General features: G+C 33.8%; 1 protein-coding gene and 2 long non-coding RNA genes across 5 annotated transcripts; 2 read left to right on the plus strand and 1 right to left on the minus strand.

Moving 5' to 3' along the window:
- The first annotated feature begins 5,133 nt into the window (after window positions 1-5,133).
- On the plus strand, window positions 5,134-7,066 carry LOC111880818 (uncharacterized). Of its 2 annotated transcripts, XR_002846571.3 has the most exons (4): window positions 5,134-5,441; window positions 5,737-5,847; window positions 5,927-6,613; window positions 6,717-7,066. It is a non-coding gene; the product is annotated as an uncharacterized LOC111880818 (long non-coding RNA). The 2 variants fall into 2 exon arrangements; XR_006184960.2 differs by having other exon boundaries at window positions 5,140-5,441; window positions 5,927-7,066.
- A 909-nt stretch (window positions 7,067-7,975) lies between these two features.
- On the minus strand, window positions 7,976-10,348 carry LOC111880670 (protein FAR1-RELATED SEQUENCE 5-like). Its single transcript, XM_052765649.1, has 2 exons — window positions 8,084-10,348; window positions 7,976-7,999 (listed from the first exon to the last, which is right to left on the minus strand). Exons 1-2 carry the CDS (start codon window positions 10,346-10,348, stop codon window positions 7,976-7,978), a joined length of 2,289 nt encoding a protein of 762 aa, XP_052621609.1.
- Window positions 10,349-11,485: 1,137 nt separating this feature from the next.
- LOC111880622 (uncharacterized) lies at window positions 11,486-13,532 on the plus strand. 2 transcript variants are annotated; one of them, XR_002846538.2, is made up of 5 exons: window positions 11,486-12,176; window positions 12,277-12,372; window positions 12,750-12,828; window positions 12,932-13,004; window positions 13,279-13,532. It is a non-coding gene; the product is annotated as an uncharacterized LOC111880622 (long non-coding RNA). The 2 variants fall into 2 exon arrangements; XR_008225189.1 differs by having other exon boundaries at window positions 11,486-12,372.
- Window positions 13,533-15,565: the final 2,033 nt, after the last annotated feature.

The following is a 15,565-nucleotide window of genomic DNA, read 5'->3' on the forward strand; positions in this document are numbered from 1 at the left end:
GGATATTCCGAAGACAACATTTAGAACTCGTTATGGGCATTACGAGTTCGTGGTGATTCCTTTTGGGCTCACCAATGCACCAACAGCGTTCATGGATCTCATGAACCGGGTATGCAGACCTATGTTGGATCGTTCGGTGATCATTTTCATTGATGATATTTTGGTGTATTCGAGGTCTCGAGAGCAGCATGAGGAGCATTTGAAAGAGGTTCTCGGAGTATTGAGACCGGAGAGGCTTTATACAAAATTCTCCAAGTGTGATTTCTAATTACGAGAGGTCCAGTTTTTGGGAAACCTTGTTAATCAGAATGAGATTTTGGTCGACCCAGCCAAAATTGAGGCGGTTATGAGTTGGGTCACAGGAGATGGTTAGACGTGGTAAAAGATTACGATTGTGAGATGGTTAGACGTGGTAAAAGATTACGAATGTTAGATTCTGTATCATCCGGGCAAAGCTAACGTGGTGACCGATGCCTTGAGTCGCAAGGCAGATAGTGCCCCGATTCGGGATATATGCATGAGGATAATAGTGATCACTCAAGTATTGGATACCACTCGAGAGGCCCAGGAGGAGGCCATGAGACCAGAGAACCGCAAGAAGGAGCGGGTGATCGACCAGATATCCGAGTTTGTGATGGATAGCCATGGGCTTTTGACCTTTCAAAGTCGGATTTGGGTACCTTATGCGGGCAGGGATCGTAGCACTCTGATGGAGGAGGCGCATAGGTCGAGGTTTTCGATCCATCTTAGGGCCATTAAGATGTATTTGGATCTGAAGAGAAACTATTGGTGGCTCAGTATGATGAGGGATGTAGCATGGGTAGTAGAGAGGTTCCTGACCTACAGTCGAGTCAAGGTAGAGCACCAGCGTCCACACGGTCCTTTGCAGCCTTTGGAGATTCCCCAGTGGAAGTGGGAGCAGATCTCGATGGACTTTATCACCAAATTGTCGAGGACGGCGCATCGAGTGGAGGCGATCTGGGTGATTATGGATCGGTTAACGAATAGTGCTCACTTCCTTGATATTAGTGAGAGCTCTTCTGCTGAGAGGCTAGCAGAGATTTATGTGCGAGAAGTGGTGGCTCGGCATGGAGTGCCGACGTCTATAGTATCGGATCAGGATGTGTGCTTTACTTCCAATTTCTGGAAGAAGTTCCATGAGGAGTTGGGAACACGATTGCATTTTAGTACCACCTATTACCCACAGACAGACGGGCAGAGTGAGCGGAAGATTCAGACACTCGAGGACATGCTTCGGGCATGCGTTATGGATTTCGGTGGGAGTTGGGACTCATATCTACCTTTGGCTGAGCTTTCCTATAACAACAGCCATCACTCGAGCATCGGTATACTTCCCTTTGAACTTCTTTATGGGAGGAGGTGTCGTACTCCCATCTGCTGGGGAGAGTTGGGGCAGAGAGTTATGGGCGGCACTGAGATAATGTTGAAGACGACCGAGCAGATTTAGTAGGTCCGACAAAGGTTGCAAACGAATCAAAGCTGTCAGAAGAGTTACGCAGACAGACGGCGATCCGAATTGGAGTTTCAGGTCGGAGATTATGTTTCCCTATGGAAATGAGTAATTCGGTTTAAGAAGCGGAGCAAGTTGGTATATTGAGGGCCGTCACATAAGTAGCACTTGACTTCCCTTCGAGGTCCCCCTTCAATCGCCTTCCCCTTGAAAGTTGATGGTCATGCAACGGGTTTATCGTCCTTCTGTTGCAGCCTAGTTGTCGGTCTCTCTCCCCCACTAGGTTTCCTAATCGGGGTAAATGCATAACACATAACACGGTACCTGAAACACATAGCTATGAAAGTCTAGAGGCATGTCATGGCATACGAAATTTATAATAATAGAAATTAAATATTTTTTTTACTTTTCTTTCAAATTATCTACTTATCTATTTATGGCTTCAAATATTATTAATTTTTTAAAAAATATGTCACTTATACCGTTTAGAAAGAAAAGTAGAAAGTACATGGGGTTATTGTGGGGCAAAATGGAGAGATACATAAAAGCTCAATTTCTTATATTATATATTTTTATTTAAAAATAAAATTTATAATAATACAGAACTTCTTTTTGTTCGTTTAGAGCTTTTAAGATATTTAATTCCCGATTATATAAAATGACCATTTTATTATTAAAAAATAGATAAATTTATTAGTTGCGTTTTGTAATATATTATTAAATTAATTTCCTTCTAAAACGTAATAGTTAATAGTCATTTTTTTTTCTTTTTTATAATACGATGTATGCCTAGGAATTTATATATAAAAATGATTTTATGACTAGGATTTTATATATAAAAATGATTCTTTTATGTGAATCCATTTAAAATGTAAAGAGTTTAATGGAACACGAATATGCTATTAGAACTATTAGCTGATTTTTCTCTAGAACGTTTTATACCTAAATTAAAAAACAAATTTGCTGTATATGAAGGAATGTCAAATTTTATATAAGAATAAACATGGTTAATTAGGACGTGCGTCGCAACCGGTGGAAATGGTAGTTGTTAGATTTTCCGTTAGTATAAAACATTTTGCAGTTCACCATAGTAAATAGTGCATGTTCAATATATTGAAAATGTTAGGAGACGGAGTGTTTTTCAAAACACACATTTATATATATATATATATATATATATATATATATATATATATATATATATATATATATATATATATATATATATATATATATATATATTAGGCAACATTAGCACGTGATACAGAGGGAATCCAAAACTTCATCATAAAAAAACTACTAAAAAAAGGCCAAAATATACACTGCCTAGCTAGATTAAAACGGGATAGAAGCATACATAAGTTACTCTACGCAAAAGAGATACCCATCCACACACTACCATGTTTCAGTCGTCGGCCATGTTTTCGATAATGTCTTGGCATCGAGTGATCGATTTGTCAATCCCTTCCATTAGGTTGAGTAGAGTCGTCATCATGTCCACAAACAACATCCTTGGCTTCATTATAAGAGCTTTGGAAAGCGAAGGGGTAGATGCTGCCTCCTTCATCAATTTTTCCACCAACTCGACGACTAGCTGAAGCTGTTTGTAGAGGAGCATTAGAGCGCTCTTAATCTGTCGATCTTGGTGGATGAGGGTTTCCATGACTTTTTGCATTACTTCGTTGGTCATGTTGTGTGATGACAGAAGAGATTGTTGATGGAATCGTGTGAGTGGGAGTGTTGGCGATAGCTATCTTATATAAGGATATTGCATGTGTAATATATATATATATATATATATATATATATATATATATATATATATATATATATATATATATATATATATATATATTGACATTTAATTTATGAAGTGTTGGGTATGGTGAGGAGACTAGTTGTGGTGATTATATATGACGTCAGGCGGCGATATTAATTCCAGTGCTATTTACGATGTCAATTAAAAAAAAAAATTTATCTCTTTTCCATCTATATAATCAAATTAAACCAATTTTTCATATCCAATAGGAATCCAATCTAAACCAAACTTTATGTTATTTATAATTATTTTTATTATATTATAAAATCTAACTATTATAATTTTTTATATTATACATTTTTTATATTATAATTCAAATTTTTCTACTGTTTTTAAGATTATATAGACAACATAAAAAAAATCAAAATTTTTTTTAATGTATATCAATATTAGTCTTTATTTGTAGACAAAATTATTTTACGTATTTTAGTGTGTTTTATTTATTTTCTTAATAAAAATAAAATTAAACTAATTACAATATAAAGCTTAAAGTGCAAAAAGAGTTATAACAAATAAATAAATAAATAAGAAATGAAATTGACAACTAAAGTTTGGTGGAACAACCAAATCGTTGTTTTTAAAGGATTTTTTTTTTATTTTTTTAAATTGAAATATGGCAACCAACCAAGCAGTAGGGTGTTCGGGTTTGGTTTATGAAATAAACCAAACCTAAAACTGATTTTCTACAATCTCATATCCTAATAGCTTGATAAAATTGAAGAGGATGTATGTTCTGCTTATCTACACAAGCATATGTAGCTAAGTTTCAATCATGTGCCAATGTGGGATGAGTTTATCTAGCTACGAAAATAAAAGAAGTGAAATATTGGATACAGGTTTTGAACTTGAGACCTCTTAAAAATCACGCAAGCGCCTTACCCACCTAAACCAACTCATCATTTTGACATTACTTCGCTAAACATATTTATATTTGAATATAAATTATATATTTTTATGAACAATATATATAATCGGTTCGGTTTGGTTTCTATCGGTTTTACCAAACCCAAAAACCGAACCCAAACCGAAATTTTCGGTTTTCAAAAAATCTAAACTCAAACCGTCGGTTTATGCTTTGGTTTCGGTTTTTTGGATTCTGTTTTGTCGGTTTTTATCGATTTTCGGGTTCGATTTTGCTCACCCCTACCTTATATTCACGCGTTTTTTGCATCTGTTTTTTATGCAAATACACTTCTCTAATTTATATTAGGGACCCTTTACTTTTAAAATTTGTCAAAATTAAAACTTTCCACTTTTTTTTTCTTTTTATATTGTTTATTTTTATTTTATTTTCTCTTATATTAACATTTTTCACATGTAATATTTTATTTTTAAACCTTACATCTACATAAAAATCTTATATTATAGTTGAAATTTATTAATTTTTTTAATATTTTTGTTATCGTGTTTTTTCAAATTTATATCATTTTGTTATAAATCAAGTTAAATTTTATTCATGCTTTGCAATGTTTATATCATTTTACTATATAAGTCAAGTTTATTTTTGCATAAGTGCCATAATCATTTTATTTACTAGTATTTTTTGTTAATAAAAACATAAGATTTAAGTTCATTAAAAATTAATATTATATATTTTCTAATAAAATAAGTTAAAAAAATAAAAAAAAACTTCAATATATATATATATATATATATATATATATATATATATATATATATATATATATATATATATATGGGAAAAGTGAATATATCCCTAAAGGTATATAACATTAGGTACCCATTCATTTAAAATACGTAGTTTTGATAAGTGATTTAATAAAAAAAACAAAAAAGCGATTTCCATATGCGTTTCTTTATTCACTGGCAATTTCCAATAAATATCTGACGTCGTTTAAAGCTAACGATGCTTTACTTTCTTCCGCATATGTTTTCGCATATCAACTCCTCAAACCTTATCAGATATCAACTGAGAGAACTCAGAAGACAGAATCGATCATGATTAAACTCTCTTTCACTCCTATTACGAAGATGGGCGTTTGCCGCAACTCATTGGATTCTTGTGAGTCCTTCGATTCTTCCTAACAGTTGGATTTTCCCCAAAGCTGGCACACATGGCTTACACCCTAACGACAGAGGTAGAGAACAAGTTTCAAATCAAACGAATTCGTTTTCTCAAGACTCCTAATGGTTGGTCGATTTCTTCTTTCAATTTGTTCTCCCAATCTGTTTTTGATTTAATCTGAAACTCGAATTAAGAATTGATTCATGATTGAGATAGAGTATGTGAAATAGATTTTTTTATGTTAAGTTGTGATTTGTGAATCTCACATGATTTTTCATTTACAACTATATTAAAAGAAGCCCACCAAGTGTTCGACAAAATGTCATCTCCTATCATACACTTTTTTTTTCATTTTTATATGAATCAAATTGTATGTTTTCCTCTATATTTGAAAGATGTTGATATTGCTGTCAAAACCAGCTCGTAGTGGTCTTAAACACAATGGAGGAAAAGACTGGGCAAAAGTTTCTGGAGCACATCGTGTGTGTTCAGTTTTGTTGAAATTTCATCGGTCAACATAACGCCAGAAAGGTTGCAACTTTAACCCTTTTTCATCTTTCTAATACTTCATTCCTGCAAGACATTAACCGTTTTTTCATTTTTTATTCAGGTGCTTTCTGTGGCTATATATGTTGAATGAAAATTATCAGTTTATATGTTGAATTCTAGGTCAGGAGTATAAAAAGAAAGAGGTAAGAAGGAAGATGAGGATGCTATAGGTGCAGCAATCTCACCAAGGTCATCTTAGAAGGCTAAACAATTTGATATCGGCATTATGATATGAAAGGTAGTTAATGCCAACATGGTTTGACTTATATTACTTATATATGATCTTAAAGAAATTGTATTCTACTAGTTTTATTTCTGCTTATAGCACCTACTGATCTTTGCTAATATTAAATTGTAAGATTCTCTTACTTTTCCTACCGGAAGTGGTCTCCCATGTGTTGACATAAGTGATTAAATTAATCTACCTGTTTACTAAAACTCTAAAAGCATTTCCAACATAGTGCACCTGTTTTTAACTTTTTTTTTCTTTGTAGATTTTTAAAATCTGTTATCTTTTTATAACGTTAATTACATCTTTTTTTAATCAAAATATCTTTATAAATATATTGTTTCACAATTAAAGAAAAACCAAATTAAAGTTATGTACTTTTAATGGGCCCCATTGGCTCGGGTTAGGCTACAAGGTTGTCTTTCTTATTATTTGTTTCCATTGGTTTCTTAAGCAAAGGTCAGTTTGAAGTATTCATAACAAAGCCATGCATACTTGTTTGAGTTCTCGTTACAAAAGGTAATATTTCATTTTTTTCTTTAAATACCTTCGTGTAATAAATCTTATCCTTATAAGTTATACACAACCTTACTAACTAATGACTGAAATACCCTTGTTGCAGGTTCCATGATCTGAAAATCATTTTTTCATAATAATGGACATGTTAAGAGCCCAAAATATTTGGGATCAAAGGATCTTAACAAAAACAAACTTTGTCCAAAGTCAAATTTGCAAAGCCTTGTTGGAATCTTTGCCTTCTCTTCATGATAAATTGTTTGTCGCTGCAATAGAGTCTGTGGTTAGAATTTCTTAAAAACAAAGTATTTTTGAAACTTGAAGAATTGAAAGAATCGTAGAAACTCTAGAATTATAGATGTGGTTGTTGTATAGCATGTACTTATCCTTTTTTTTTTCAAAATGACAAATGTAATTATAGTTATCATTTTTAATAAAAATTAGCAATTGAGATTCTTCGCTTTTGGTTGTATTGTTTGTGATTTGAACTTCCCTTTCCTTATGTTCTTAAGGATTGCCATCTTTGGGACAAGGGCAAAATCGTCCAACAACTTTAAAAACCATCAAACTTATGCCTAGATTAACACAACACTAACCAAAATATCCTCATACTTTTTTTTTTTCACAAAATACCATTATACTTCCGTTTTTTTCACAAAATACCCTCATAGTTTTGTTTTTTCACAAAATACCATTATACTTCAGCTTTTTTCACAAAATACCATTATACTTCTGTTTTTTTTCACAAAATACCCTCATAATTTTGTTTTTTCACAAAATACCATTATACTTCCGTTTATTTCACAAAATACCATTATACTTCCATTTTTTTCACAAAATACCCTCATAATTTTGTTTTTTCACAAAATACCATTATACTTCAGTTTTTTTCACAAAATACCATTACACTTCTGTTTTTTTCACAAAATACCCTCATAATTTTGTTTTTTCACAAAATGCCATTATACTTCCGTTTATTTCACAAAATACCATTATACTTCCGTTTTTTTCACAAAATACCCTCATAATTTTGTTTTTTCACAAAATACCATTATACTTCAGTTTTTTTCACAAAATACCATTATACTTCTGTTTTTTTCACAAAATACCCTCATAATTTTGTTTTTTCACAAAATACCATTATACTTCAGTTTTTTTCACAAAATACCCTCATAATTTCGTTTTTCACAAAATACCCTCATAATTTCATTCGAAAACATTAAAAATTGTTAAGGAGCATCAATAAAATCTGGATTATTCATACATCGTATGAGTCTAAAACATCAAAAAGGTGCAGTTAACCAAGAAAAAATGTCATGAAACATCTAATTTTTCTTTTGCTCTCAGAAACAACACATCTCATCATTATGTCTCTTGCAATGCATCCGCCTAATACATGAAAAAAAATAAAAAAATTGTTAATATAATTATTATAGTTCTCAACCATGATAATTAAATTATTATTGTAATTACCTTTCTTTTTGAACAACTAGTGGCATAATGACCCAATCCTTGACAGTAAGAGCATGTTCGTTTTTTGGGAGCTTCTAAAGAAGACTTCATTCTACTAGCAAGTTTAGGACGTCCTTTTGTAGTAGTTGGACCAAGAGGATCACGGACAGATAACTGTGGCATCATATCTACTTGCGAGACTCCCATACAAGAACTTTGAGACGCATTTTCCAAAGACATAGATTTCTTTTGATTTGCTTGATCATCTAAAAGTCTTATCAATATCGTATTAAGTTTTTGTATCTCCAAAGGGGAGTCCCTTGCTTGTTCAATAAGTTTAGTAAAATTTGAACGGACACAAAATAATGTGTAGGCACTAACTCCATTTTCAGTATTTATTTCTCCGAGTCCGATACTAGCACTACCAAGTTTGTACCTAGCATCAAGGGTCCATCGCGGTAAAATATAGTGACTCGGCAGTTCTTGAACATGCTTCTTCTTCATCACATATAAGCTATGCTTGCATAAAATCCCGTTTGTCTCATACATTGAACACGAACATGTGACGATGACTTGATTTAAAGAACGAAATGTAACAATACGCCAATATTTTTTATTAACATCTAATCGCCCAACTCTATATATGCTTTCTTCTGTAGTTTTTGTTATAGTCTCGTGAGTCAAATTGATAATAGCTTCGGTCCATTCTTTTTTGAAAGTATCGAACATCTTTCTAGTATAAAATTGACCTGCTTTTGCTTCGATTGGATGCACTGAAGAAAGAACCGGCCTCGAGTTCATAGTCTTGAAGTCTTCATCTTCTTCGGCGGCCCTTCGTGACTCAACTGCTTTGTCGTATTGTAGAACGAATTCATTCAACATGGTCCTCGAGTTAACAAATCCATCAAAAAATGAATTGATACTCTCACTTCGTCCGGTTGTAGTCATACCAGCAAAGAAAATATCCTTCAAGAAAGGTTTAGCCCAATGTATACGTTGGTTATACATGTCACTAAGCCAACAATTGTTTTCCAATTCATACTTAATACACATATCTTCCCATGTTGCTTCAAATTGTTCAATGGTGTCACTATTTACCCATTGTCTGTGCGTCTCTTGAAAATCACTATAACGTGAAACATACGATCGAAGGTGCTCAGTTTCATGCTTCCTGATATGCCATGAACAAAAGCGATGTCGGGTCTCTGGAAACACTTTTTTTATTGCATTTCCCATAGCTTTGTCTTGATCGGTAATAATCGCATTCAGATACTTGTCAAACATACATTTTAGGAAATGTTCAAATAACCATTCAAATGTCTCTTCCTTTTCATTTTCAAGCAATGCTCCACCAAAAAGTATAGACTGTCCATGATGATTCACCCCAGTAAAGGGAGCAAAAGGCATCTTGAATTTGTTAGTCATATAAGTGACATCAAACACAACAACATCTCTAAACTTTGTATAGGCATCTCTTGATCTACCATCAGCCCAAAAGATATTTCTAGGATACCCATCATCAGACAAATCTACGACAAAATACTGGTCACTGTCAATTAATGTTTTATCTTGAAAATGTTTTATAAGTCCATAGAACTCCTTTCCTCTATGTTGTTTTCGATGCTCAGATAAGACATCAGCACATTGCTTTGAAGTTACATCAGCTACATTTGAGGTTTTCATAGTATTAACAGCCTTTTTAATCTGAGAAGGTTTCAACCCTGCTTGACCAAATTGCACCATAAGAGATTTACCTTCTATTGAACGGTGAAAATTGCTATGAGACCGATGCTTCATCACTTTCGTAGGTGTCATGGTCAAGTCGTGATTGTGTGTGTCATTAAACGAGTCCACCAACCATTTTCCATCCTCCTGTCTTGTTATTCGAAGCTTTGCTTGACATCCGGTTCTAACATCTCTACGACGTTTTATCTCATTTTCACTTGACGCATTTTTGTCCATCCGTTTGAAACCTTCTTTGTTGCATACATATATCTTCCGAAAAGGCTCATTTGTTTTAGGATTTTTAATTGTGTCATCTCTACGTATACCAAAGCCATGCAAAAATGAATAATCATTATAAAATGTATAGGCATCATCGGGTGTATCAAAAACCTTTCCCAGTATCCTTTCATCATTAACATCATCCTCATCAAATTCGATGTTCACACCGAAATCATTAAGTTCTTCAGATTCATATGTTGCTTCCACAAAATCATTTGTGTCAACATTTTCATTTATATACAGTTCTATAGCTTGATCACCTGCTTCGGTTTCTAACATCATGGTCTGCACAAAACCACAAGTAAAAGACAATAAGGACTTGACCCTATTAATGCCATGACAGTAACTTTTTAGAGATGACTTAACTTTTTCATTATTATAAAAGCAATAAATTCAAATAAATTTCAAACAAACCCAACATGAATAATAATAGAACATATAAAATAAAAATGATGTTGATAAACAATCGGAACAGTTAACATATGCAAAATTAATATACTTATCATAATAATCACTTTTCCCAATTCAAGAATTGTTCCATCAAATACCACTGAAATTTCTAATAAAGGTCCATAGTAGTTGAAAGTGAAATCATTGGTGAATTGTGAAAAATGTAATAGCAAAACCAAACAAAAGTAACATGGAGATTAACCTGTGAATTGAAACTTCTTGGATGTTGCAGCCACACTTTATCGTGTTTTCTGGGAATCACGATTTCTGTGATTTTTTTCCTTTGCAATCGTTTTTTAACTCTTCTGTGAACATAAACTTTTTTTGTTATGAATTACAATAGCTTGTAATTCCGAATTCTTTAAAATCTTTTTTGTAATTTCGATTTCTTTGAAATCCTTTTTGTGATCGTATGACAATTGAATTGAAAACGTTTTATCTTGTAATTCCGATTTCTAAGGTATTATGGAAGGCGTCGATCAAAAAGAATAGTGCAATTAAATCACGTATGGAAATTGCCACTGAATAAAGAAACGCATATGGAAATCGCTTTTTTGTTTTTTTTATTAAATCATTTATCAAAACTACGTAGTTTAAATAAATGGGTACCTAATGTTATATACCCTTAGGGGTATATTCACTTTTCCCTATATATATATATATATATATATATATATATATATATATATATATATATATATATATATATATATATATATATATATATATAAAAGTACGCCCTATGCTTTAAAAATTAAGCAAAATGGGAAAGGTGGATTAACGTGGAATAAGTGTGGAATTTTTTTTGGAATTTTGTTGAATTTTTGACTATTTTTTTTTTAATTTTAAACAGGCTTTTTAATAGGGTTCTGCTTTTTTGTCGGGTCGGGTCCGAGTCCTAATAGATGGGTATATGGGCCTCGTTTCGGTCGCTTGGAACATTACTCATGATTCCACTAAATCGGCCAATGTGCCACCGTTTGAAAAGTCATAAAGTCTTCACTTCCACGCTTCCATGCTTTCCCAATACACTACTACCTCCATCACCTCTATCTACCCAACAACCCAATATACCGACGGAAACACACCCTACCCATTGATTTTGCCTATTTCGCCACCACTCCTCTGTAATTGATTTCTTTGCAGATAAGAAGCATACCTATTGTTTCACATTGATGCCCTAACCTCTGTTTGAAGACGACACATGTAAACTTAGCTTTTCCAGTTGTTTCATCATGTGTACACCCACCGTTTCCTTATATTCTAATACACACCTCGTTTCTCCATTCCATTGCTTTCATGTTTTCCCATTTCACTCTCCCTCACTATCGATGCGTTGGATGTGCCTCTCTGCGTCTCTTTCTCTTTCGACGGATTAGCACCAGAAAGATCACAACATCACGACGGTTAATTTTGACGGTGATTCAAGTTTCCACAAGAAACTCCATGTCACGACATCCTGCCCACCCGGTATTTTCTTCTTCCCTAACGTCTTTTCTTCTTCCCTGACGCATTTTCTTCTTCCATGACTCTTTGCAATGCTCCAAACCTATAAGTTGTATGATCCGCATCTATTCAACTCCCGGTTCATGTTTACATTAAGGTTTTTTTTTGGGTTCTAACTTTGAGATTTCTCCACCTTAAGTTTTCTTGAAGGAAGGTATGTTACATCTGTTCTTGCATGTTTTCTAAATTTTGGGTTTTCATTCTTCTATTTTTTGTTATGTTAATGTTGGGCATTATTGATCTGTGATGTGCAGCAAATGTCTGGCGAATAAATTATAGATTGGTCATGATCCTAACATGGAACTAGAAGATGTCAGAGGGTAGAGGAGGTTTCATATGCGCCTTTCCTGGTAATGAGAATCCAAAACTTTAATAGAAATCAACTAGATAACAAAATCAAGAAGAGAATAGCAAGCAACTTATTTGAAAGTGATGGCAAAACAATCAATTGAAAAGCTATTGTGCAAGACCTTGTGCTATATAAAAAAATCACATGACAAGGCAATTTCATCTGCAGCTCATTCACTTATTTCATTGTTCTGTATGTGTTTGCAATTATTTGTTTGTTAGGTTAGATGGGCAAATTGGTCTTATTTTCACACTTTCCGCCACTCTTAGTAATCAAAGCAAGGGAATTATTGTGCATGTTGAGCTTAATTTTCATGACAAGTTGTTTTGTGGTACTGTAATGTAATTACTCATTCCCACTAATTGTCATTCAATTCAGGTGGTAGTATATGACAAGGCAAAGCAGAAAGTGGAATTCTTTGATCCCTCTCCACCTTAAGATTTCCTCTTCATCTCAGGTACCAACATATGCATAATCTTGTAACTTGTTTTTTTTATGGTTATAAGGTTATTCTCTTGTTGCCTAATGTACTTTTTCTCCCCTTGTGTTACATCCTACAGATGTGAACTATTTATTCCTTTAATATTTACATATTGGAGTTAGTCAACATTCTCATGACTAACTGATATGCAGGTAAACATCTTTCTGTTTTGAAATTTAAATTTGAAATGAGTAACAAACATTACAACAATACTTGAATATGGGATTATTTAAAAAAATAGAATTACGAATATGCTTAAAACTAGCCGCTATAGAGTTGTGGGGATGGACATCTAGGTCATTTTGCATGTTGAAATTAGTCTAAAATGAGCAGGGTCAAGTAATTTTGCCTTTGACTTTGATTTTCACCTCAACTTTGACCTTTAAGTTATTTGTTACCTGAGAATGATTACATGTTTTCATACAGATTTACATACATGATATATGATTGATGACCTGAAGTCATGGATGAGCCGAAGTTGATTCTTGAGAGTTTTGACATTTGCTCTGACTTGATTTTATAAAAAGAAAAGTTAGCCATATGAGGTTAATTATGTTGCCTTTTCTACCCTTTAACCCCATCGTGATATGTAGATCAAACAAAGTACATTATCCATACACATTGTACAATCCTATTTTGTTTTTGGGTTAAATGGAAAAAGGCCAAAAAAATAGCAACTACATTTTTTTTGTGATTAAATAAGCCACATGGCTTAAGAATTAACATGAGTGGATATAGTGGAAGATTGAGAATTTAGCAACTATTTTTGTTGATTTTTGGTTGATTTTCTTTGAACTTTAGCTGATTTCCCTTCTTTGATCGATGGCGTGGAGAGAAATCCTTTCTTCTTTATTCCATCATAGCTTCGGACACTTGTCTGCTTCTTATTCTCTCCATTGCCGACTGTCCTCCACCGTCTCCGCCACTGCCTCTTCACCAATTCTTTATAGACAAGTTTTAGACACCCGTAAACAATAACATACCACCTCTTGCCATCCCTTATCCCTAATGGTCGATACCACCACTTCTCATTTTGATACATTGACTTCTCATTTTACCTCTCTCTCTCACTCACTCTCTCTCTCTCTCTCTCTCTCTCCCAGTGACATCCCTACTGTCATTCGGCAAGGATATCCATTAATGAACCTTGCATCTAATAAGACCCACTATACCGATATCTGAGAATGTTGATGTCTTGAAGTTCAGTACATGCTAGGAACGATAAAGATGCAATTGAAAGTGTTAATGATGTGAGTAACAGTGGCCGGCGATTGTCTGACTTCCAAATATAGGGTTTAACAAACAGAAGGAACCACCATTTCCAAGGTTGGTTTTTCTATTTTTCTGAAATCTTCAAAACAAAAACAATGGAACAAGGGTTTTGGTAAAAGGTCATGACTGATGAATTTCCTTTTCTCATCGCTTAATCCAACATACTTCCTATGTAAACCTGGTTTTGATGATTTTCGTTTTTTTTTTCAGTAAAGAAATTTGTGGTACCAGATTAGTCTCTCGTCATGGCTTGGTTACTTCACGTATTTTCATTTCCATTTTCTTTTTTCATAGATTTTTTTACTCGTTCAACTTCCTCTGCATGGCCAACGAGTGGAAGTTCGTACCCCTATCTTCTTATCCCTACACACAAGTAATATAGATACAGAGACATCTCTTTGATTTCATGTGTTGTTCGAATCATCTGTGTTTCCCTCTTCCTTTCTCCCCTGTTACTCTATCATCATCACCGGTTACACATAATTTGTAGAACCACTGCCCTAAAATTGTTTTCAAGAACTTGAAGGTTAGTAAGGTCCCAATGTCTATTCATGCCCTCCAGTTATCGTCTATATTTTATTGATTTTCTTTTTATTCAACAGATTTGATAATTGGGGTTTGAAATTGTTTGTGATTTGGGTTTTGGAGATGTAACACCGTAATTTTTCAAAACTAGAATTTTCATTTAAAATCGCATAATTCTTAAACACTTTTCGTAAAAATCTCATTTCGTTTATGTTACAAAGAAAAACTCCATATTCAATTAAATAATAACCCAGGATCCTCAAAACATAACTCTTCCTCTGGTGTGTACAATCGAGTCGGTGTCGTTCCGTGATCCTGAGAGAAACCTGAAACATATAACACATAACACGGTAAGCACGAAGCTTAGTGAGTTCCCCAAAATACCACATATAACACATATTAGCCACTCGAGGCTATAACTCTGTGGACCCTCTGGTCCTAACTCTGTGAACCTTCCGGTTCTAACTCTGAAAATTCTTGAACATACACAACATAAATCACATAGAAATAATGCAGTGCATCACAATCACATAAATAGCATACAAGATACTCTGTCATATAACTCTATCTACCACTCTAGGTAAAGTATAGTGAGAAGACTCACCTCGGATACTCGGTAAACCTCGTACTCTGAAATACTACGCTAGCCTCCGCCTAATCACATAAATAATTTCTCTAATTAATACAACTTCTAAAGGCTAGGCTAATCCTCCTCTATAAGTCCTCTAAGAAGGGTAAAAGACCATTCTACCCCTCTAATGGCTCATAAAACCAATCATTGACCGAACCCTAAAAGTCAACGAAGTCAACTCTAGTCAATGGTCAAACTTTGACCAGACTCGTCGAGTGCACACGAGTGACTCGGCGAGTCCACGCTGGTTCTCTGAATCCCTTTTGAACCTCTCAGGCACGACGA

Source organism: Lactuca sativa, chromosome 7 (genome assembly GCF_002870075.4).
Source record: "Lactuca sativa cultivar Salinas chromosome 7, Lsat_Salinas_v11, whole genome shotgun sequence".
In the NCBI taxonomy this organism is placed as follows: domain Eukaryota; kingdom Viridiplantae; phylum Streptophyta; class Magnoliopsida; order Asterales; family Asteraceae; genus Lactuca; species Lactuca sativa.